At 40.2% G+C, this 24,118-nt stretch overlaps 1 protein-coding gene across 3 annotated transcripts in view; it reads left to right on the forward strand.

Moving 5' to 3' along the window:
- Positions 1 to 24,118, forward strand: part of TAF4B (TATA-box binding protein associated factor 4b) — a 188,443-nt gene that overhangs the window by 78,369 nt on the left and 85,956 nt on the right. For all 3 annotated transcript variants that reach the window (XM_077270385.1, XM_077270382.1, XM_077270383.1), the window contains exons 8-9: positions 13,358 to 13,493; positions 16,878 to 16,968. In XM_077270385.1, coding sequence (XP_077126500.1) covers positions 13,358 to 13,493; positions 16,878 to 16,968 — 227 coding nt within the window. The remainder of the gene's footprint in view (positions 1 to 13,357; positions 13,494 to 16,877; positions 16,969 to 24,118) is intronic.

Raw genomic sequence — 24,118 nt, forward strand, 5'->3', positions numbered from 1 at the left:
TGTCGCAACAAGACTCGTTCCGGGATTTGCTTGCTCTTGTCCAAGGAGCCATACGGAGACAGGACACCCAGCTCCGTAGAGCGATTCCACCAGAGGAACGTCTGCTGGTTACATTAAGGTATGTAACAAATCTAAAGAAATGGCAGTGCAAATTTTGGGTGTTCTGACATGTATTTTTTTGGTATTTTCCTTTCTGTCTTTAGCATAACAACACCATAAATAGAATAGATTGTAATTTTTTTTTATTTTTTTTTAATTTTCTTCCAGATTTCTGTCAACTGGAGAGAGTTTATCACCCCTCCACTTCCAATACCCGCTTGGAATATCCACCCTGTCCGGAATAGTTGCGGACACCTGCTGGGCTTTGTGGAATGTACTCCGGGATGAGTTTATACCCCTACCCACCTTGGACATGTGGATTGAAATTGCGGAAAAATTCTGGAGTGTGTGTGATTTTCCCCAACTGTTAGGGAGCGGTGGATGGAAAGCACATCTGCATTATCAAACCAGCCAGAACAGGATCGGAGTACTTCAATTATAAAAAATATTTTTCTGTTGTGCTCATGGCAATAGCCGATGTGGATTGTTGCTTCATCGCCGTGGACATTGGAGCTTTTGGCCGTGGCAGCGTTTCCCAGACTTTTAAGAACTCTGATATGGGCCACCGTGTGTATGGCAAAAATGTTAATTTTCCACGACCGCTCCCCAACACTCAAGGTCCACCAATGCCATTTGTTATGGTTGGTGATGAGGCCTTTCAGATGTGTGAAAACCTACTGAAGCCATATTCCAGTCGGGACTTGAACCACACTAAAAGGATTTTTAACTACAGACTGACCAGGGCACAAAGAACAGTAGAGTGTACCTTTTGGGATTCTAGTCTCAAAATGGCGCATTCTTGCATCAGCCATTAATCTAAAAATGTAGACAGTCGACGAGGTGGTCAAAGCCTGTGTGGTTCTGCACAACTACATAATGGCTAAGGAGCGGCCCTACATTGAACTGGATGAACCAGTTGCACACCCACTGCCCGATTACCAACATCACCCGCCGCGGTCAACAGCTGAAGTTGGCCACATGCGGGACCAATTTGCTGCCTTTTTTTATTCGGATATTGGGCGTGTGTCATGGCAGGACAATGTGGTGTAAATGTCCTGTTGGGATTTTATCTGTACCAGTTATTTTCTAAAATGTTACTAATATTTCTCGTTAATAAACTTTATTTTTTGGTGTCTTGACCGTGTCTCCTATGTCCTCTACAAACCAAGGCTGTCCTCACACTAGCTGTGTTTGGTCTGTATTTCATATCAGTATTTGTAATCTAAAACCAGGAGTGGGTGACAATAGCTGAGCTGCTAGATATGTTATTATTATAATTTTCCTCTAATTGTTCCAATCCTTGTTTTGACTTACACATACTGATATAAAATACTGACCACATAATGTTAATGTGACGGCAGCCATGTTGTTTTAAAGGTTGTTGACGTCATTGCGTCCGGATTCTGTTCTGCAGTATCCATTGGACACAGACTGAAGAGACAATGACTGTCATACAAAACAGATCTATACTCATCAAGTCAGGTGTCAGAAATAATGAATTAATGATGCACATATAACAGCCTCATGAATTCAGTATTTCTGACACATGTGCAGGTGAGCATAGATATGCCGTGTATGAATGCCATCGTCCCTTCACTTTGTGTGAAATAGATTAGGTACACAGAAGAGAAAATGGAGGTTAAACAAGGCAGTTCTCTACTCACCAGGTCAGGTGTCCTAACTAAAGAGTTTGTGGACACCTGACCTGTCGAGTATAGTTCTGCATTTTATTTCCGCCATTTTCTCTTCACTATGCAACACTAGTCACAGACTAAGCAGAAGGAAGAGATTATGGAGATAATACAAGTATTAATTTTTTGGCCCACCTCATATCTCTATACTAAAGACACATAAAGCTGCAGTCTTTTATTTGCTAACTACTGTAGCTATGATGTGGCCAAAAAATTAAGTGTTCGGCGCACGGTGTGTGTTGACGGCGGCAAAATACACAAGTAAACCACACATAATTGGGGGCCAAAAACCATATTATTTATTTTGTTATACACAAAATTTTTATTTACTGCGCCTGCTTGGGGTAGAGTTATGTAAACGGGGGGTGTGTAGCTGTGAGGCCAGGCTAACTGTGGACGACGCAGAGGTGGCAGGAGAGGGGGCAATGAAACTTGTGGGGTCTGGTAGTTCGGGGATAGGGCTTGACACATGAGAGGCTTGAGACGCACTGGAAGGGTGAGACAAACCTGACATTACAGACACACTTGGAGGTGAAGGGGGAGGAATGCTAAGAGTCCGCTGTTTTTTTTTTGTTTTTGTTTTTTTTTCCTTTCTGGGGTTGCCGGGTTCTGGGAGGCCTCGGTGGGCTCATATGTCGTGGCATGGTCATGGTGAGTGACATGTCAGGATCCGGCTGCACTGTGCCAGAGTCCATAGTGCTTGTAAAGCGTGCAGCCATGCCAGAGTCCATAGTGCTCGTAGAGCGTGCAGCCATGCCAGAGTCCATAGTGCTCGTAGAGCGTGCAGCCATGCCAGAGTCCATAGTGCTCGTAGAGCGTGCAGCCATGCCAGAGTCCATAGTGCTCGTAGAGCGTGCAGCCATGCCAGAGTCCATAGTGCTCGTAGAGCGTGCAGCCATGCCAGAGTCCATAGTGCTCGTAGAGCGTGCAGCCATGCCAGAGTCCATAGTGCTCGTAGAGCGTGCAGCCATGCCAGAGTCCATAGTGCTCGTAGAGCGTGCAGCCATGCCAGAGTCCATAGTGCTCGTAGAGCGTGCAGCCATGCCAGAGTCCATAGCGCTCGTAGAGCGGAAGGCCATGCCAGAGTCCATAGCGCTTGTAGAGCGGAAGGCCATGCCAGAGTCCATAGCGCTTGTAGAGCAGAAGGCCATGCCAGGGTCCTGCTGCATCGTGGTGGTGGCGGTACGGAAGGCCATGCCTGGGTCCTGCTGCATCGTGGTGTCAGTGGAGGAGGTCCAAGCAGGAGCAGCGGTTGTCATGGTGGTGGCAGTGTGCTGTCCAACAGCACTCGGCATGGTGGTGGTGCTGTACTGGTGTCCGACAGTGCTAGCAATAGAGGTGGCCGTGCAGTGGTATGCAGCGGAGGTCGGCATTGAGGTTAATCGTGACCGTGAAGGCACAGGTGGATATGCCGCCACTGTCTGCTGAAAATACCGACTCTGCTGCATAGTCTGCACGTAAGTAGCATTGCAGGCCTGCATGACACTAAGCTGGAGATCAGGAGTAAGGTGTTCCGACATGCCCTGCTCAATTTGGTTAAAAAAATGATGTGCTGGCTTCTGGAGGTCTGCTTTTACTTGGTCAAGGCTTTTGGTGACCTCCTGGATACGTGTATTCATGTGGCTAAGGGAAATATCCATTCGGTCACCCAAAGCCTTGAGTCCTTCGTGAAAAACCGAGCTCAAGTGCAAAAACTCGGGCATGAGGGACCTGTCCGATGCCCGCTGCCGGGAGGGGCCCAAAAAAAAAGGCACTGGCAGAGGACTGGGAAATGGGAAGACCTGATGGACCAGCTTCCTGGTCTCCAGTTTGTGTGGCAGGCCCACTTGCTGCAGCGCTGCTGGATGGCTGGGACAGGTCCGTGGCTGTCTGATGAAGGACCGCTCCAGAACCTGGGCCAACAGTGCTGCTCCATGTGCTGTGAAAAAGGAAAAAAAAAATTAATACCACAAATTAACCAGACGCCAACTCCTGTGGAATAGAAACATACAGATTATGGCAATACAACACAACCTAATGCACGGGAGAAATACTTACGTTCTCTGGGCAAGGACCGGTCTTAAAAATGCCAGAACGCGATGGTATTTGTACTTTCTGATCCTTGCTCCTGAGCCACTGGGAACACGGCTCTCTTGACCCAGGTCCTTGTTGAAGCGGTCCTTCATCGAACGCCAATGTGTTTTGTCTCTGGCCACTGTTGAAAAAACAAAACATAATGGTCAGATAATGGACTTTTGGCCGTGCTCACACAACTGTGTGTGATGAGAGAAACTCCTGAGTTTCTCTCATCACACACAGTTGTGTGAGCACGGCCAAGGTCTCTGCTGCTTCACACTGCATTGCAATACTTACCAAATGCATTTCGGACCCGAGTCGGGGTGTTATCCCAGCCATCCCACATCTCTTTGGCCACCTCATTCCATAGGCGCCGGATCGTCACATTGTCCGAGTGCGGTGTCCCACAACAGTACTCGCTCCTGGACCAGGGAGATGAGGAGGTCATTTTCTATGAGGTCTTCATCCCGTTCTGGAACATAAAAATTAAATAAAGACATTAATGTTGGATACATTAACGTAAGGAAAAGAAAGAAAACAGAGGCTGAGAAATGGCATGAATAAGGAAAGTCAAGATACAAAAGGATTCCAGAAGAAAAATGTAAAGAAATAGGAATGTAAAGAAAGGAAGATTCAAGAATGCTTAAGTGAGGATACAGTAAACAGTCAGCCTTGTATATGTACACGCTGCCGCCTTGCCACCCGACCGTGACCCCGCTGCTCCTGCCATGTCTCTGCCGCAGTAGAAGTGCTCTAAAAAAATGAAAAACAAAAATTGTCATGTGTAGATGTGACAGTGAATACTTACCAATCTGAGGGGGTGAGTACTCACTTCACTGACATGTTCGGCTTCAGAAGGCCCAGGACGTTGCTCCTCATCAGAAGAAGAAGACATTCTGATGCATGCAGAAAGAAAGAAATGGCAGAAATTAGGACATGTAGAGACAAAATAGAAAATAAAGGCATTGGCTAGGATATACTCACATTGTTCAGAGGCTTGTTTGCTCCAAGGTGTTGTGGTCTGTCTGCTCTGCTTGGCTGTCTGCTGAGTAGTGACCTGCAAATGTCCACTCCCTCCCTTTATCACCTTGTATGTGGGGGGTGGCTTATCAGTGTCTAGACATGTTTTTCTCTGGTGCAATGCATGCATTCACGAACGCAAGCAAACGCACGTGCTTGTGAACGCATGCGTTCACATAGACAGCAATGCGTTTTTTTGTCGCATTCCTTACGCAATCGACCGCATACGTTTCTAGGCGGCAAATTGACGCCTCTAAAAATTACTACATGTAGCATTTCCGCGCCAAACCGCAGACGACGAAACGACACATGCGTCGTCAAACGCGGCAAAAAGCAACCGATCGCAGACGCATGCGTCCCTAATGTTAAATATAGGAGTACACAACGCATGCGGATATTTGCGGAAGAAACGCTGCAGACACAACCGCAAATGTGAAACCGGCCTTAGTGCTTAAAGAGTGTACCTCATCCACCTGCTCACACTCCTTGAAATAATTTTCGACATCCTCCCGGCCAGCTTGCAAGCCCAATCTGGGTTGAACGGCTGACAGTTCCATCACTTGGTAATCAGATTCGAACCATACACACACCTGTCTGTCTCACCTCAGACGTTATCTACCCCACAATATATTTGTCCATCGTATATTTGTCCTTACAGAATAATTGATGGTATCATAATTTTAGTGTATATGTATATCTCTTTGTGAGTTTGAATACTCTATTTACTGATGTCACCATTGTATTATGTTTATTAAATTAATTTAACTACCTTGGGGTATAGGGTCCCTTTAGTTCTGTAGATGTGTTCTATGTCTAGTATCAGTGGTTCCCTTATATTGCATGGGGGCACTCGGTTATAGGAGATATGTAGGGCACCTTAGGGTCAGTTATTGTGGAGCGGGGGTGCCAAAACTCTCCCCCCTAGGGTGCCAACCTCCGCCAACAAGAAGGAAAAAGCATAGGTGCAGCATTAGGGATACCTAGTACACACACATTTTTTTGTTTGCTGTTCTTCACATTGTGTGTTGTGGTGTGTTTTTGTGCCACCCATTGAGGGTATATATATATTTTTTTAAATAATTTGAAAATAAAAACTGGATTTTATAAATGGGTCTTTACATGATTCCCTAGAAAGTAAATGCATTTTGATAGCCTGGTCTGCACATATCACACACACACATACATCACACACAGCTGCACATTTGGTTGTCATTCAAAGATCAATTGAGTTATTACAATTTTCATACTGTCATGAGTGATGACTAGGGTTGAGCGACTTTTGCTTTTTTAGGATCGAGTTGGGTTTTGTGAAACCCGACCTTCTCGAAAGACGGATAGCGTGAAATCGGCCGATTCTACTGTAAAGTCGGGTTCCGGACCGGAACACGAAACCCAATGCGAGTCACGAAACCCAATGCAAGTCAATGTGGATTATTTTTTACATTTACTTAATATCTCTCTCTCTCTCTCTCTCTCTCTCTCCTCCGTGCAAAGCATATGTTGTGTTTGACTGCGGAATTCACTGCAGCCCAAACGGTAATATGGCTCTATGACGCCGCAGAAACCAAGCCGGAACCTATGTCATCACGCTGCCCACACTCCTTAATTGGCTGAAAAAAATGGCGGGGAAGGCGTCATACAAAACGCGACTTTGGCGCCAAGATCGCCGACCACGTGGCCGATCCCACGCTGGAGTCGGGTCGGGTTTCACGAAACCCGACTTTGCCAAAAGTCGGCGACTTTTGAAAATGAACGATCCGTTTCGCTCAACCCTAGTGATGACTTTTCAGTCCACTGCACCACCTCTTGACCGGAAGGGAGTGACAGCAGGGAGACTAAAACTTCATTTTCCATGCCATACCTCCTGACAGCACACAGGAGTTTGTTTTTCTCATTCTCTGTAAGACCAGTAACACACAAGGTTAAATTGCCCCATACTTCTACACTCTCCAGTGTTCTTCCGGTACCTACAGAGGACAGTTGCATGAGAGGTGGACTTGCTAGCAAATGATGTATTGTACCTGTAAAGAACGTGTTAGGATTGGGGGAATTCAGGCTCTCCTTCCACCAAAAATTGGTTCACTCTGACACCTCTCTGAATGGAGGTCCCTCAACCTGAAAAAACTTCTGATTTATTGCTGCTTCATGCGTATAGAGATCTGTGTCTGGGCAGTGCACCCTCCCTTCCATCGGATGCCTCTGCATTGGTACTTATGGTTTCTGTGACACAGTAAGTCCTGTAGTGGCTCGGGGTGTGTCCCAGTGTGGTGTGCTGAGCTATGATTATCTATACATTTCTTGTGACTCAAGTCTATCTTTTTTATTCATTTTGCATTCTTATTCTCTTTTTATACTACTTCTAGCCATGAAGGTGAAGTTCCTATTCCTAAGTCTTCAACACAGACGAAGAAGATAATTAAAGATGATCCACTTGTTGCAATAAACTTTCAAACTTGTATAAGAAACAACTTTGTGTTGACTTTATTATAACGCTTTTAAAGGAGTAACAGTCTTGCCTTCTGACAATAATGCAAGCTGTAGTAAAATATCAGAAGAAGACAAACCGGTGGATTCATCAGTTACTACAGTAGAGGAGAAAAATTATTTTTCTTTAGAGGTCACAGACATTATTTCAGGTGGTCAGAAGCACTATGAAAATTGCAGATGCTTCTGAACCCTGTTTGATTTAAGGTAACTGCTCGAAGGACAAAAACTAGAACTAGTAGGAACTGAGAAATTCCGTTAAGAACATAAAAAAAAATATTCTTGAAAGATTGAGATGTGAAGTAAAATTTGTAGTCTAAATTTAACAAGTGGGGGTCACCCCCTCACATCTCCATCCCGCCTCAACTCTGCACACTTTGTTGGAGTTGGAAGAAAATAATGTAAAAAATGCCAACACTCAAAATCTTTGTGTACAACTGAAAAGGAAAACCAGTAGATGGAGCTATTCCAAAAGCGGGAAAGGGAATGTATTGATATTTAATTCTAATTCAAGCATGGGAAAACAATGATGCTAAAAGACATCAGACTACTGCAATTTTACAGGGACTGGACAAACATAACGCCTAACCCTCGGGTACTGCAGGTGGTAAAAGGAAGCTACAAAAATGACCTTAATATTCTTCTGGGCCTGGGAACAGGGTGGTAGCCCACAGTTGTAGTAATTTATCTTCCAGAAACTTTTGATTGAGAGGTGGAGTGTGCTCAAGGTTAACTGAAATCTTTCAGGAGGAAGATGTGAAAATTCTATATTCAAGGCTTTTCGTGGTAAGAATAAAACAAATTATTTTAAAACAATCATAAATGTGAAATATTTGAACCAATAGATAATATAACAAAAATTAAAAATCGAGTTAATCAAAACAGTGATTCCTATGATCATGACATACTGTAGAAAATGAGACCTATTCATAATTCCAAATTTAGACTACTTTTTATATTGTGGAAATTCTGACTCCAGTTTCTTCTATGGAGAACACTATCCTTTACTAGGGCATCTGGGTTGGATTATAAATAGTGATGAGTGCAAGTGCTCGTTTCTCGAATTTGACTAGGGTGCTCGAATCCATCCTGACAGTATTTGTCAGGCAATCTCCGCATGTTTTGTGGCTGCCTAACAGCCGTGAAAAATGTGGCCACAGGGATTCGAGCATGTCACTCGAGCAACCGCGATACTCTGTGCAAACCCCAGCACCCTAGGATAACACTTGGGCTCATTACTAATTCTTAAATGTGAAATATACTTTTGGGATTCTTTCTAGATTAATTTTGTTTTTCTTAGTTTATTCTGCATTCAATACACATAATGGTGACAGTAAAGGTACAAACATTCCATAAGACAACAAAGGCTTCCCTGAGGAATGCTATGAGGATTCTGAGGCTAATTACATCCTGCATTCATTCACTCTCTACCATGGGACCATTCCTGCAAAGTTGATCTTCCACAATATTCTACTTTTTATCTCAGGATGATCATCTAAAAGGCTCAGATCTGTGTGGTAGATTTTCTCAGCTGAAATGCCTATAATCCATCAGAATGGTCCCTGAACATAGAGATGTGGTCTTCCTCAAATATACTTACAGTGAAGGAAATAATTATTTGATCTCTTGCTGATTTTGTAAGTTTGCCCACTGACAGACATGAACAGCCTATAATTTTAAGGGTAGGTTAATTTTAACATTGAGAGATAGAATATCAAAAATAAATTCCAGAAAATCACATTGTATAAATTATATAAATTTATTTTCATTTTGCAGTGAGCAGTAAGTATTTGATCCCCTACCAACCATTAAGTTCTGGCTCCTACACACCAGTAAAAGTCTCCTAATCAACATGTTACTTGCATTAAAGACCGCTGTCTTACAAAGTCACCTTTATAAAAGACTCCTGTCCACAGACTCATTTAATCAGTCAGATTCTAACCTTTACAACATGGGCAAAACCAAAGAGGTTTCTAAGGCTGTCAGGACAAGATCATAGACCTGCACAAAGCTAGAATGGGCTACAAAACCGTAAGTAAGATGCTGGGTGAGAAGGAGACAACTATTGAAGCATTAGTAAGAAAATGGAAGAAATACAAAAATGACTGTCAGTCAACAACGATCTGGGGCACCATGCAAAATCTAACCTCGTGGGGCATCTTTGATAATGAGGAAGGTGAGAGATAAGCCTAAAATTTCACGGGGGGAACTTGTTAATGATCTCAAGGCAGCTGGGACCACAGTCGCCAAGAAAACCATTGGTAACACATTACGCCTTAAAGATTTAAAATCCTGCAGTGCCCGCAAGGTCCCCCTGCTCAAGAAGGCACATGTGCAGGCCCATCTGAAGTTTGCCAATGAACACCTGGATGATTCTTTGAGTGATTGGGAGAAGGTGCTGTGGTCAGATGATACAAAAATTGAGCTCTTTGGCATTAGCTGAACTCGTGTTTCGGAGGAAGAGAAATGCTGCCTATGTCCCAAAGAACGCCGTCCCCTCTGTCAAGCATGGATGTCAAAACATTGTTTTTAGGGTGTTTCTGCTATGGGCATAGGATTACTTCACTGCATCAGTTTGAGAATGGATGGATCCATGTACCATAAAATCCTGAGTCACAACCTCCTTCCCTCCGCCAGGACATTAAAAGTGAGTCGTTTCTGGGTCTTCAAGGAAGACAATGACCCAAAACATACAGCCAAGTCAACAAAGGAGTGGCTCAAAAAGAAGCACATTAAGGTCATGGAGTGGCCTAGCCAGTCTCCAGACCTTAATCCCATAGAAAACTTATGGAGGGAGATGAAGCTCCAAGTTGTCATGCGACAGTCTCAAAATCTTAATGATTTAGAGATGATCTGCAAGGAGGAGTGGACCAAAATTCCTTCTGACATGTGCGCAAACCTCATCATCAACTACAAAAGAAGTCCGACTGCTGTGCTTGTCCAAGTATTAAGTCTTGTTTGCCAGAGGGATCAAATACATTTCTTTCACTACGAAATGCAAATAAATTTATATAATTTATACAATGTGATTTTTCTGGATTTTATTTTTGATATTTTATCTCTCAATGTTAAAATTAACTTACCCTTAAAATTATAGACTGTTCATGTCTTTGTTAGTGGGCAAACTTACAAAATCAGCAAGGGATCAAATAATTATTTCCTTCACTGTATTTGCAACAAAAAAACGATGCATAAGTGAAACACTTGTTTCCTCTAAATCCATAAGACCATCTTGTAGTACATGATGCGTTAGCCCCAAATTGGGATATGGAGGTGGCCTATGCCATCCAACCCCACTTATTGCGGCAATTCTAAGGAAGATTTGTTCACTCAAAGTAATCCTAATCGTTTTTTTTTTTGGCCAAAAAAGGAGCTGGTTTGCATTTTTCAACCTAGCTGTGGAATAGCCAGTTTTTCTGCATGTGCTTGAAGATCTCCTACCCAGCTTCCTATCTATAACCTTTTGGATAGCATCCCTGAGATTTAATTGCTTGGATCCTGAAAGGCAAATTCTGATCTCGTCTCAGACCAAGTAACTCCACTATTTAAAAAAAAAAAAAAAAGTCTGATGAATGTTGTCGTGCCTATTTGCTAAAATACTGGAATTTTGTTTTCAATGATGTGACCACACAGTAGATAGGAAAGACCAACATTTTTGGAAAGTTTGGAAATTAATGAGTCCAGGCTTCATATGGGACTTAGTCCTTATACCATTAAAGGTATGACAAAAATACTTGGCACTCATAAAATACGTTGAACAGGAGTATTTTATTAAATAAGGAATATCCAGAAAAGAATAAGATGTTTCTGTCAAAAAGACCTTCATCAGTCCTCTGGATCAAAAGAAACTAAGCGGTGGATGCCACGGACTCTACTTCAGCGCTGCTTTTTTCATTTTTTTTTATAATCCAGTGGACGGATGAATGTCTGGTTGACCGAAACATCTTATTCTTTTCTGGATATTTCTTATTTAATAAAATACTCCTGTTGAACGTATTTTATGAGTGCCAAACATCTCTTTCATATCTCTAACGGATCATGATCCCACTTGTGCATCTTCGCATCCAGATGTGCTGGGCATTTTTTTCACATCTAATCTCATTAAAGTCTAATTTTAAATACCTATTTACACAACCAGATGGCAAATGAACCTTTGATAATCAATTTTCTATAAGCACCTTACAGACTAATAGCTACTCTTCCAGATTAAGGCAAATGCCTACCTAGGATTTAAATTTGGTTCTAAACGGCCTGTTATTTGCCATTTGATCCTCTACGTTCAGCCAGTCAAAATATTTTTAGCATTTAAGACAGCGTTCCTTGAAGTAATTACTTTTGAAAAAATGACAGAGCTGCAAACCCTCTCCATCAGGGAACTTTAACTCAAAATCTTAGACAACCGGATTGTTTAAAAATTAGATCCTTCTTTTCTTATGAAGGTACGCGTAGTGATGACATTTCACAGGGACCAAGAAATTGTTCTTCCTAGTTTGTCAAACTCTGAAAAACCTACAAGAACAACAGTTTAATTCTCTTGATGTAAGAAGAGCAGTCCTTCAAAACATCAAAAATATTAGGTATTGACACTCGGATACTAACCTTTTCATTCAATTTGGTGGCAAGAACAGAGATAAAGTTTTCGAAAGCTACTGTTGGCAGAGTGATAAAATCTTTGTACCAGTCCTAATTCAAGGAAAGTACCCCCTCTCCCTCTTCCCCTTAAATATTAAAGCCAGTTATTGGAGGGCTGTTGTCACTTCTCAGGCAGAGAAAGAAGCTTTAAGTCAGCCAAATTTGTAAAGTTGCAACTTGATAAAGCTTAAACACCTTTTGTAAATATTACACTTGATCTGCTGTCAAACCAACAAGCTGCATTTGGACGCATAGTCCTACAAACCGTGGTTCCTCCCTAAAGTTAATAATTCAGTAATACTCCTGGATGTCCTTGAAATGGTGATTAAGCCCTACCGACTATTGGGTTTCCAGGAATCCATCCTGACAGAACCCCTAGTTTCATCCCTTCTGATTTACCTGCTGTGCAATGGTTAACATACAAAGAATTCAGAAAAAGTTATAGCATCTATCCTGATATGATCCTTGAAAAACACTGGATGGTTAACAAGGGTGGGGCACTTGTATGTTTTTGTAATTACAGAAGAGAACCTCCTGTGTGTTGTCAGAATTGAGGCCTGGAAACACAACTACCAGTAGGACTAATTCCACTTTTCTTACTGTAGCCTCTGATCCAGTAAGGCAGGATTTTAAACTATTTACATTTTTGTTTTTTTTTATTTTGCTAGATTTTGTTGAATGCCTAGTCTAGTGCACTACTCCATCCTCCACTTTTAGTAGCATACTGATGTATAGCTGCTAAATGGAAGCTAAAACAACTCAGACTTGGGTAACCTTTATGGACACATTTCGTGTGTACTTTTGGAGCTTTCTTGGCATACCCCCGAAACCTAAATCACAAGTGTTATCGGAACCTATCCTTCATTACAAACATTGTGTGTATACTAGTTTAGCAAAGTTTCACAACACAATATGTTCAGAAATTTTCTATTTTTTCCCCTAATTTCAGTCTTCTGAGTATTCTTTATTATTACATTAGGAGAACATTCACAATCATTTGACAGCTGTGATCTAATTCCATATGAAATAAAACTGCACAGAAAATGTTGCAGATTTTATTTCATGACATTTGAGTAAACTGCATTAATGATGAATCGTGAAACGTCCATGACTTGCGGTCTGATAGGCCTGCATGTCTTAAGGGATTAAGGCCATCTGGACAAGTTTATGTTGTTAGATATTACTGTAAACAACTGGTGAGATTTCTCGTTGTCATATCTAGACAAAAGTACGCTTGAGGATTTCTGAGCGTGATGTGTGTAAACTAAGGGCTAGACACAGATGCCTCATAGCAGTTTTGGTTGATTGAGCATGCTGATGGACTGCTTGGAACGAGAACCTGTGTGCGCCTACTAATGTTTCTGTTACCATTGCAGGTACTTCAGCATCCAACCAGTGGGATTGTGAAGCAAGTGACCACATTGCCCCTAAACTCTGTAGTTAACATTACAAAGCCTGGAGAAAACCATGTTTCTCTGAATGCCCTAATACAAACAGGGAATCTACAACCAGGTAGCTGTTGCTGTTAATGAGTAAAAAGAAATAAACTCGCATAAACTAAAAAATGATGATTTGTAAGTAATAACAGTAGAAAATAGAGAAGCGAATCTATTCACTGCAAATCTAATTCATATTGGATTTTAGGAAATTCGAACAATTTGCAATTCAATTTAAACGAATCACCAAAAAATCCCACTGTCAGAAGATAAAAGCCCACTGCCATCTAACACAAACAAGATTGTATTCATCAGAGAAGGATGGCATAACGTCAGGCACAGCTAGCTGCATGGGCTTGCAGCTATCAAAGCACATGGCATAGCACAGTAAACTAGGAATAAATGCTTTATAAAAGTTGGTTCAGGAAATAAAACAACCATTTTTGAGTTATTCTGGATAGTGAGAGCACATAAGGGCTCATTACTTAACAATAGAGATGGGAAAAGAAAGTCCTAAAACATCAGACATATACCCTGCACTGTTAGTGGTGTATAACGTAGCTGTGAAGATGTGTAGTAGGCTGCAATAATATAGATTCTATTGGTAGGGAGAGAGAGTTGGAAGAGGTGCAAGCATAAGTGTGAGGCCCAATGTGACTGAGCAGTGATAGAGAGTAAGCTGGCTGCTTGTCCTGCACTGAAATTTAACCTCTTTTTTTTTTTTTTTTTTTTTTAAAGCATTCTTCTTGCTGCAGAAAGCAGCAAGCCAACACAATATTTCTTAAAGCACCACTCCTGCTGTTTTTTTTTGTTTGTTTTAATTCACCGCTGGAGTGACATCACTAATTAATGTTCCCTGCCCATAGTAATATGCTTACCAGCTGCCATCTTGTACTCTTCCTGGTGCTGCTTTGGTCTCAATCCATCATCGTGTGACCACAGCTTCTGACTGACTGGAAGTCAGAGCGAACGGTCATAAATCTCCTATGAACGCTGGCAGATGATCGGCATTCATAGAATGTGATTTCTGCTACACATAGCATGGCTAAAGCCCTGCTATATCGGACAATCACAGTCTCCTAAGAGGAATATTGAAGCCAGTAGAAGGTAAAAATTATTTAAAAAAATAAAAGACACAAGTTAAAATCACCCCCTCTTTTACCCCATTAAAAATAAAAGAATTAATAAACATACAGCTCTGGCAAAAAACCCTGTCATGGGCAGCCCAATCTCCAGACCTGAACCCCTTTGAAAACCCCTGGAATGTAATCAAGAGGATGATGGATAGTCACAAGCCATCAAACAAAGAAGAACTGCTTACATTTTGGTGCCAGGAGCAGTGTGGAAGACTGGTGGAAAGCATGCCAAGACGCATGAAAGCTGTGATTAAAAATCATGGTTATTCCACAAAATATTGATTTCTGAACCCTTCCTGAGTTAAAACATTAGTATTGTTGTTTCTAAATGATTATGAACTTGTTTTCTTTGCATTATTTGAGGTCTGAAAGCCCTGGGTTTTTGTATTATTTTGACCATTTTTCTTTGTAAAAAAAAAAATACAAAATTTATTGCTTGGAAATTTGTAGACGTTGTCAGAAGTTTATAGAATAAAAGAACAATTTACATTTTAGTCAAAAATATACCTATAAAGAGAAAAATCAGACAAACTGAACATTTTGCAGTGGTCTCTTAATTTTTGCCAGAGCTGTATATACACACACACACACGCACACGCACACACACACTTGGAATTGCTGCTTTCAGAAATGTCCGATCTATCAAAATATAAAGTGAAAATAACTCAGATTGGTAATCAGCTTAATGAGGGGAAAAAAAATCATAATGCTATAATTGTTTTTTTGACCACCACAACATTGCAATAACAGGTGATCAAAACATTGTATCTACATCAAAATGGTATAGTTAAAAACGCCAGCTCTGCAAGCAAAAAATAAGCCATCACTCAGCCCCAGATCTTGAAAAAAGGCGACAATTTTTTTTTTTCTCTTACAAATCTTCGGATTTTTATTTTTTCACCAAAAAAGAACCTACAGTATACAGGTTTGGTATCTGCATACTTGTACTGACCTGTGGAGTCCTATTATCAGGTCAGTTTTAGCATTTGGCGAGCTTGATAAAAAAAAAAAGTGTAATTGCAACTTTTCCCAGTACTGTATATGGTCAAATCAATGGTGTCATTCAAAAGTACAACTCATCCTGCAAAAAACAAACCTTCACATGGCTCTATTGACTTGAAAATGAAAAAGATATGGCTCTGGGAAGAAGGGGAGCAAAAAATGAAAGTGCAAAATTGGAACATTGCCAGATGGTGAAGGGGTTAATAGTTGCTGCTGTAAAAAAGAAAAAACAGATTGAACACAGATGACAAGTAAGAAAAAAATCGTTACACTTTTCTGGATGAAAGTCTGACCGATTTTTATACACTCTTTTGCATCACTATAGTCTGTCGTTTAAAGTCTTTCTCCCCCTAACTCGCAATGCGAACTGCAAATAAGGTGAATATTATTTAGCATTGCTTGCAGCCATTTGGGAAATAGTCTCTGAATACCATCATGAAGTATAGGTGAACAGTTTGTTCTTTCATCAGGTCCTGTAACACATTAAAAGGTTTTAGCATTTAATTTTTTTTTTCCGTAACGACATTGTTTTAGCTGCTGATTCAAGCAATGTTTTTAGAATTTTTAGTCTGTGGCTACCAGAACAATAGGTATGAAGCACAGCAAGGTGTTACCGGAATGTAGACTATTTGCTTTAATTCCAGGAGTTTTATGTAATATTACTGTATTTTCTAGATGGTCAATTTTTTTGTTTTTTATTTAAAAAAAGCAACGAAAACGTTAAAGCAAAAAGTCTATATTTTCACCATCTCTACATAGCTTATGTTTAAAAACCCATTGTTATCCAAATTATGTATGCAATATAATGTCTGTATCCATAATATAGATGCACATAGTGGACTGTTAAGTCACCAAGGCAGTTTTGATGTTTATGCTTGGTAGGTCATTGAATTGAATTAGATCAGAGCCATTATCCATAATATCCCCTCTCACCCTCCCTGATCATGCATACATGTCAGATTTTTGTCAAAAAATTACAAATGTTGTACAAGTGCAATATCCACAAGTTGCTTTTGATTGATTGAAATCAGAATTTGGAAGATTCCTTGTTTTAAACGACAGTTGATTACAATGTAAAGATCTCTTATAAAGATGTTTTTATTCATTGGCATACAATACAAGATTTCATACTTCCATTGTATGGGTTTTTTTCTTCAGTTAATTGAAAAATGTAGGTAACTATTTAGTGTGCCCAATGTCTTTTTAGTAATGTTAATACAGAGCTTGATATTTAGGTCATGGACCTATTTTTATTTTTTCTTCTTAAACATTCGTTAATTGATTTTCTGTGTTTTGTTTTGTTTTTTCCTTTCAAGCATCAGTTATGAAACAAATCACCGCACCACGAAGTAAAGTTATATCCCTGCAAGCATCTATTCTTCCTATGAAAGAGACTAGCACTGCATGCTTCAGGTAATAAGACAGTGGGGGAAGAAAGCCATGTAAGAAAATGAGCACTGCTGTTTTGACAAGCATGATGTAAAGATACCTGACTATCTAAGATTAAAGACCAGAATTAAAAATAAAAAAAATCTATCTAAACTCTTGTGCAGATATAGATATAAAAAAGTTATCATTTTTATTTTGCCCTTTTATTCTTTGAGAACAAAATGGATTTTCTTTTATATAATCTGTATGTGTATTAAATATCACACAGTACTGTGCAAATGTTTTAGGCAGGTGTGGAAATATTGCTGCAGAGTATGAATGCTTAAAAAAAATAGAAGTGCTAACAGTTAAGCTTTATCAAATAAAAAAATGCAATGTGAGTAAACAAAAGCAAAAGCTAAATCTATATCAAATCAATATTTGATGTGATCTTTGCCTTCAAAGGGGCATCACTTCTTTTGGGTACATTTGCTCACAGTTTTTGAAGGATGCTCCAAATATCTTGGAGAACTAACTGCATATCTTTTGTGTATGTAGGCTTGTACAAATATTTGGTTTCTTCATGTAAGCCCAAACAGACTTTGTTGAGATGATATCTCTTTGGGGGCCATATCCTCACTTCAAGGGCGACTTGTTCTTTGTTATGCCGAATAGGGTTCATAAAGACATTGGCTGTGATTGAGATCCATGTCCTGCTGCAGAATAAATTTGGAGTCGGTCGCCTTCCTGACTACACTGCATGATGTATAGGTATCTCTGCCTGTGTCTCTCAGCATTGAGGACACCATTAATCTTGTCCAAACTCACATCTCCATTTGCTGAATTATAGCCCCAAACTTGAAAATAACCTCCCTCATGCTTTACTGTTTCCTGCAGACACTCATTATTGTACCGGCTAACATTCGGCTAACAAGCTGCCTCGTTTTACAGTCAAATATTTCACATTTTAACTCCAGTCCAAAGCACCTGCACCATTTTCTGCATCCCAGTGCTTATATATTTGTGCATTGCACCCCAAGTGACACTGTTCCGAAACGAACGTCAGGTGGATGATGGGGGAGCCTATGCACTCCTTACTGCCTCTTTAGGTATTATTTGTAATTTTTTTTTATCAGGATATTATCTATTCTGTCCACAAGGACTTTATTATTTACTCTTTCTATTCCTGCTGCTCCTTATTAGGTTATTTGATACTGCTTGTCTGTGATTCCTTAGCATCATACCGTTCTCTTTTCTTCATATGTGCATTACACTTTGACATATTTTGTAGGCTCACACACACTTTCCTTGTCTCTGTATATTGTATATATATGTATGTGTGTGTATAATTAATATATATTTATACATTTTATTTGGTTCGTATCGGTTATGAATGCAGTGGGATGATTTAATCACATGCCTTGAGCCGCCGCCCTTTGGTTTCTCTAATTTATCTTTTTGGCTGCAACTCTTATTTTGGCCAGCCTTTTCCAAACAGTAGATTGGAGTAGCTAGGTCCCTCTGGTTGCTGCCATTTCTGAGCTGATGGCACTGCTGGATGTCTTCCAATTTGGAAGGAAAATGAGCATAATCTGTCTATCTGCTGCACTAAATTTCCTTGGCTTACCATTGTGTGTATAAACTTCAACGTTACCCATTTCTTCAAAGAGGTTGGACAGCAGATCTTGAAACTCCCAATGTATATATGTTATATTAGCTTATTCAAGTTGTCTGCCATTTGCCTGAATAACAATTTTGCATCGGTATTCTTTTAACCAGCTGAAAATGCTTTTCCAGCCATTTTATTGGACTACACAGTCTTGTATTGTTTGTGTGAAATTCCTGTCTGGTACAGCTTTTTCTAGACTATCGCTGTGTGGTGTAGTTCTCGGTCCTATGAAGGTCCATGACGCATCTAATGCAGCACTCATCTTGTACAGTCTGGAAATGCATTTTGCATTCTTGTCCTGCTAACAAATGATTGTCAATCTAGTTTCCACTTGACTGACCAAAATAATTTAGGATCAGGCTGGAAAACTAGTTTGAGATTCACTTTTTTTTCTAATGGGTATAGCAGCATGCTGGAGAGAAAGACACAAGAAAGTTTGTATGCAGCAGGTTTCCATCACTGCTGAGCAGAAGCCTGTAAGCTGTATTTATACTTTTTGATACTACACAGGCATTTCTGCCTTATTGCAAAAGTAATTAAACCATCCTTGACTAGTCTAGACTATGATACATGCACACACCACATTCCAAATTATTGTACTAATTGGATTTAAGTGTAATAAAGATGTAATTTTTAGCTTTACAAATAAACTTATGAATGGTATTATGTCTCTGGGCTCTTTGCATCACTGAAAACATTAAATATTTCACAAAAACTAAAGCACAATCGCTATACTGTAAAGAGATTTGTGATTAAATCAGAGCACGGACATGTTTGTGCAGATAAAAGCATAATGTGGAAGGTTTTTACCAGATGAATTCACCAGATTAAGAGAGCAACTGCTAAAATACCATTGCAAAGCAGCAAACTGGTATTTGCTGATGCTAGTGAATCCCGCAAACCACAAAGTGTAGGATCCTCACTTGTAGATGTGCATAAATCTACTATTCGTTCACTCCTAGACAGTGAAAAAAAACAAAAAAAAACCTTGTACCCTAACAAATACTAGATAGATAAAACTACATTTTTATTGTTCACTTTTAAAATATTGAACACACAATCACCATACAGACAACCGTGCTTGACTAGAACTGTCCCTCACACTGTTAATGCTCTAAATCTTCTCTGCCTATGCAGCGGAGGTTGGCACCCTAAAATTTATTCGAGATAGGCGCCACCTGCTCGACGGCAGCTGTCCCTCTTACTCCTGTTTAACCACTATGGATGGTGTGATACAGTTATACTCCAATCTGGCACGACAGGAAAAATGAAAGGGACAGTGATTGCCTTACAAATTAATCATCCATGGCAATCATTAGACAGTGTGAGGCAGAGTGAATAACAAAATTACTTAAAGTGCAAAAAAGTGCATAATACACACAGAGTACCTCACTATATCTGTTCCCTGCTATTGGCAGCCTATCTAACTGTGGGGGTTGGCACCCTACTGTTCAGCGGAAATGGCGCCTCCACTCCTCGGCAGCTCACCCTAACGGTGACCAACGCGTTTCACCGATCTGGATCATCAGGAGGCTTGGATAGACAGATAGCATCTTGTTCAGAATCGCCCGATCTATCAATAAAAAAAAGGATTAACCTGATCGCTAAATGGCGTAGCGAGAAAAAAATTAAAAATGCCAGAATTACGTTTTTTTGGTCGTCGTGACATTGCATTAAAATGCAATAACTGGCGATCAAAAGAACGTATGTGCCCAAAAGTAGTATCATTAAAAACGTCAGCTTGGAACGCAAAAAATAAGCCCTCACCTGACCCCAGATCACAAAAAATGGAGACGCTACGGGTATCGGAAAATGGCACAATTTTTTTTTTTTTTTTAATCAAAGTTTAGAATTTTTTTTCACCACTTAGATAAAAGAGAACCTAGAAATGTTTGGTGTCTATGAACTCGTAATGACCTGGAGAATCATGATGGCAGGTCAGTTTTAGCATTTAATGAACCTAGAAAAAAGCCAAAAAACAAGTGTGGGATTGCATTTTTTTTGCAATTTCACCGCACTTGGAATTTTTTTCCCGTTTTCTAGTACACGACATGGTAAAACCAATGATGTTGTTCAAAAGTACAACTCGTCCCGCAAAAATAAGCCCTCCCATGGCTATATTGATGGAAAAATAAAAAAGTTATGGCTCTGGGAAGGAGCGGAGCGAAAAACTAATACGGAAAATCCCTAGGTCATGAAGGGGTTAACTGTTCCATTTTCCATAGATTTCAATGTTAAAAAAAAAAAAGATCTAGCAGAGCTCAGTGTTTAAAAAATCACACTAACTCGCTGTTTTTGTCCTTGTGACCAGGACAATTTTTACAATTCTGACCAGTGTCACTTTGAGGTAATAACTCTGGAACGCTTCAACTTATCCCAGTGATTCTGAGATTGCTTTTTGTGACCTATTGTTCTTCATGTTAGTGGTAAATTTTGTTCTATATAACTTTCGTTTATTTCTGAAAATATCGGAAATTTATTGACACTTCAAAATTTTACAATTTTCAAACTTTTAAACTTTATGCTCTTAAACCAGAGAGTTATGTCACACAAAATAGTTAAATAACATTTCCCACATCTCTACTTTACAATTTTTGTAACCTAATGGGTTTTTTTGTTACAAAGCTAGAAGGGTTAACAGTTGATCAGCAATTTCTCATTTTTCCATAAAATTTACAAAACCATTTTTTTAGGGACCACATCACATTTGAAGTGACTTTGAGGGGCCTATATGGCAGACAATACCTACCCAAACATGACACCATTCTAAAAACTGCACCCCTCAAGCTGCTCAAAACCACATTCAAGAAGTTTATTTACACTTCAGGTGCTTCACTTGAATTAATGGAATATGGAATAGAAAATGAACATTTAACTTTTTCCCCAAAAAATGTTACTTTAGCGCCAAATTCTTCATTTTCTCAAGGGTAACAGGAGAAAATGCACCATAAAATTTGTGGTGCAATTTCTCCTGAGTACGCCAATACACCCTATATGTAGTGGAAAACTACTGTTTGGGTGCACGGCAGGACTCCAAAGGGAAGGAGCACAGAATAGTTTCCCGACTCAATATACAGAGCTCCTAAATGCCAGAAAGGCAGACTCCCCCCTCAAGTGACCCCATTTTGGAGATTACACCCATTTGGGAATTTATATGCAGATGTAGTGACTATTTTGTCTCCATAAGTGTTTTACAGAAACAAGCAGCAGTGGATATTGTTGAGTGAAAATTGTGTACTGCCTTTGTAGTAATCAGTATGTTACAGTCACTAGTATAATATGCCCAGCTCATGCTTCTGGAGACACGCACCCGTAAATTAGGTGTGTTTTCATTGCTACAGACATGCCAACATGTGGAAGATGAATGTGGAAATCTGTTCAGCAATGTCCTTTATTCAGAGGTGCACAAAACTGGCGGACCGTGCTTTATGTATGACTAAAAAGTCAAACCCCGCCGGATCACAGGTCAGACGGCGTCCACGGTGTCTCCATCTGCCTCATTATAGGGAATCTTCCGCTGGGGTTCCAGCTGAATCACGTCTTTCAGAGATTTACACGTAAAACCCAATGCAAGCGCTCAGCATAGAGCGCATGATAATTGTGAGCTGAGCTTCACTGCGATCTTTGAGGCAAAATTAACAAATCAACAGCAGGTGAAGAATTAAGTTTTATTTATTTTTTGTGCTTGTTCCTCGTGCGGTATAAGAGACTTTATTCTTCGGGTGGGTGCAACTACAGCGATACCTGATTTGTATTGGGTTTTTATGTTTAGCTGCTGTCAGGGCCGGCGTCAGCACCCGGGCAAGTGCCGGGGCCCTGAGCAGACAGGGGGCTCACTCGCCATCGGGGACACTGGTGAGCTATAGTGCCGGCCCCCGCGAGTGGACCCCCCGTCTGCTCCGGGCCCCGACACTTGCGATAGCTCTCCCGGTTCCAGCACTGCAGCGTCTTCCATCCTCTGACTGCGACGTTCAGATCAGAGGGCGCGATGACGTCACCAGTGCGCGCCCTCTACCTGAGCAGTCGCAGCACAGAAAGCAGGAAGACGCCGACGTTGAGTCCAGAGCAGAGCAGCGTCAAGCAACGAGAGGTGAGTATTTCATTTTTTTTTTTAATATTTGGAGCAATATATGGGGACCATCAGAAGGGGCCCATATATGGGGCTAATTCTATATGGAGTATCTTATGGGGCCAATAATATAGGGAGCATCTTATGAAGCCAATTCTATAGGGAGCATTATATGGGGCCAATTTAATATGGAGCATCTTATGGGGCCTATTCAATATGGAGCAGTATATGGGGCCAATAATATATGAAGCATCTTATGGGACTAATTACACTGATCAACACAATTTTTCTGGCAAAAGGTTTTAAAACCTATTTTAAGTCAATTTTGGCTACTGATTACGAATATGAACTCCGTTCTTGGCTATCACATCAGGATTTCGAGATATTTTCAATTTTTGATGAAAAATCCTCCTAATGTTTTATGATAAAAACACATGATTTTTGGTACTACATTTTGTATATTTTTAATCAAGGAATAACAAAGATTACAAAGTCTATGTACAGCAAATCAAATATACTTACAGAATTAAACTATAAAATATAAAAACACATATATATGGCACACAGATGAATGGCAAATGGCAGTTATTTGAACTTTCTTTTCTTGGCTGATCTGTGATGTACAGCTTCTGGGTTGTCTCTCATTAAGCTCCAGCAATAGTCAGCCATCATATGTGAGTCCCACCGACCTTGATACCGTTCTTCCATTGTTTTAATGTCTTAATGAAAACGCTCCCCTTGTTCCTCGCTCACATCCCCAAGGTTCTCTGGAAAAAAGTCCAAATTGCTGTGTAAATAGTGAATCTTGATACTCATTCTACATCCACGATTTCGCAGACTCATTAGTAGCTCTTCCACAATCTCTTCATAGTTGTCTGCTTTCTTATTCCCTAGAAAATTCTGCACCACATTACAAAATGCATTCCAAGCTCTTTCTTCTGTCTCATTCATTGATGTGATTAAAATTTGGGTCTCTCATAAGTGTTCTTATTTGCGGTCCATCAAATATTCCAGCCTTTTTCTTCTCTTCACTAAGACCAGGAAAAGTTGAACATATATAGTTAAAGCATTCTCCACTGTGATTGAGAGCTTTGACAAACTACTTCATCAATCCAAGTTTTATGTGTAAGGGAGGAAAGACAATGTCCTTCCTATCCACTAGAGGATCATGGATGACATTCTTATCGCCAAATGCCAAACTCTGTCGCTGAGGCCATTCAGTTTTCACCCAATGCTCTGCTGTAGCTCTACTGTCCCAGTAGCACAGAAAACAAGGGTGTTATCATAACAAATGGGAATTATGCATGTTCAAAGAAAACAAAGATATTCTCACATTTATTGGGAGACTAAATGAAAACTAAATTTACCTTAGTGAACCGTATAAACCGGCACTTTTCATACACTACTTATATTTATCATAGAATTCATGAAAATGGGCTATATACCTATAGCGCAAA

This window comes from Ranitomeya variabilis, chromosome 6 (genome assembly GCF_051348905.1).
Source record: "Ranitomeya variabilis isolate aRanVar5 chromosome 6, aRanVar5.hap1, whole genome shotgun sequence".
Classification (NCBI taxonomy): Eukaryota; Metazoa; Chordata; class Amphibia; order Anura; family Dendrobatidae; genus Ranitomeya; species Ranitomeya variabilis.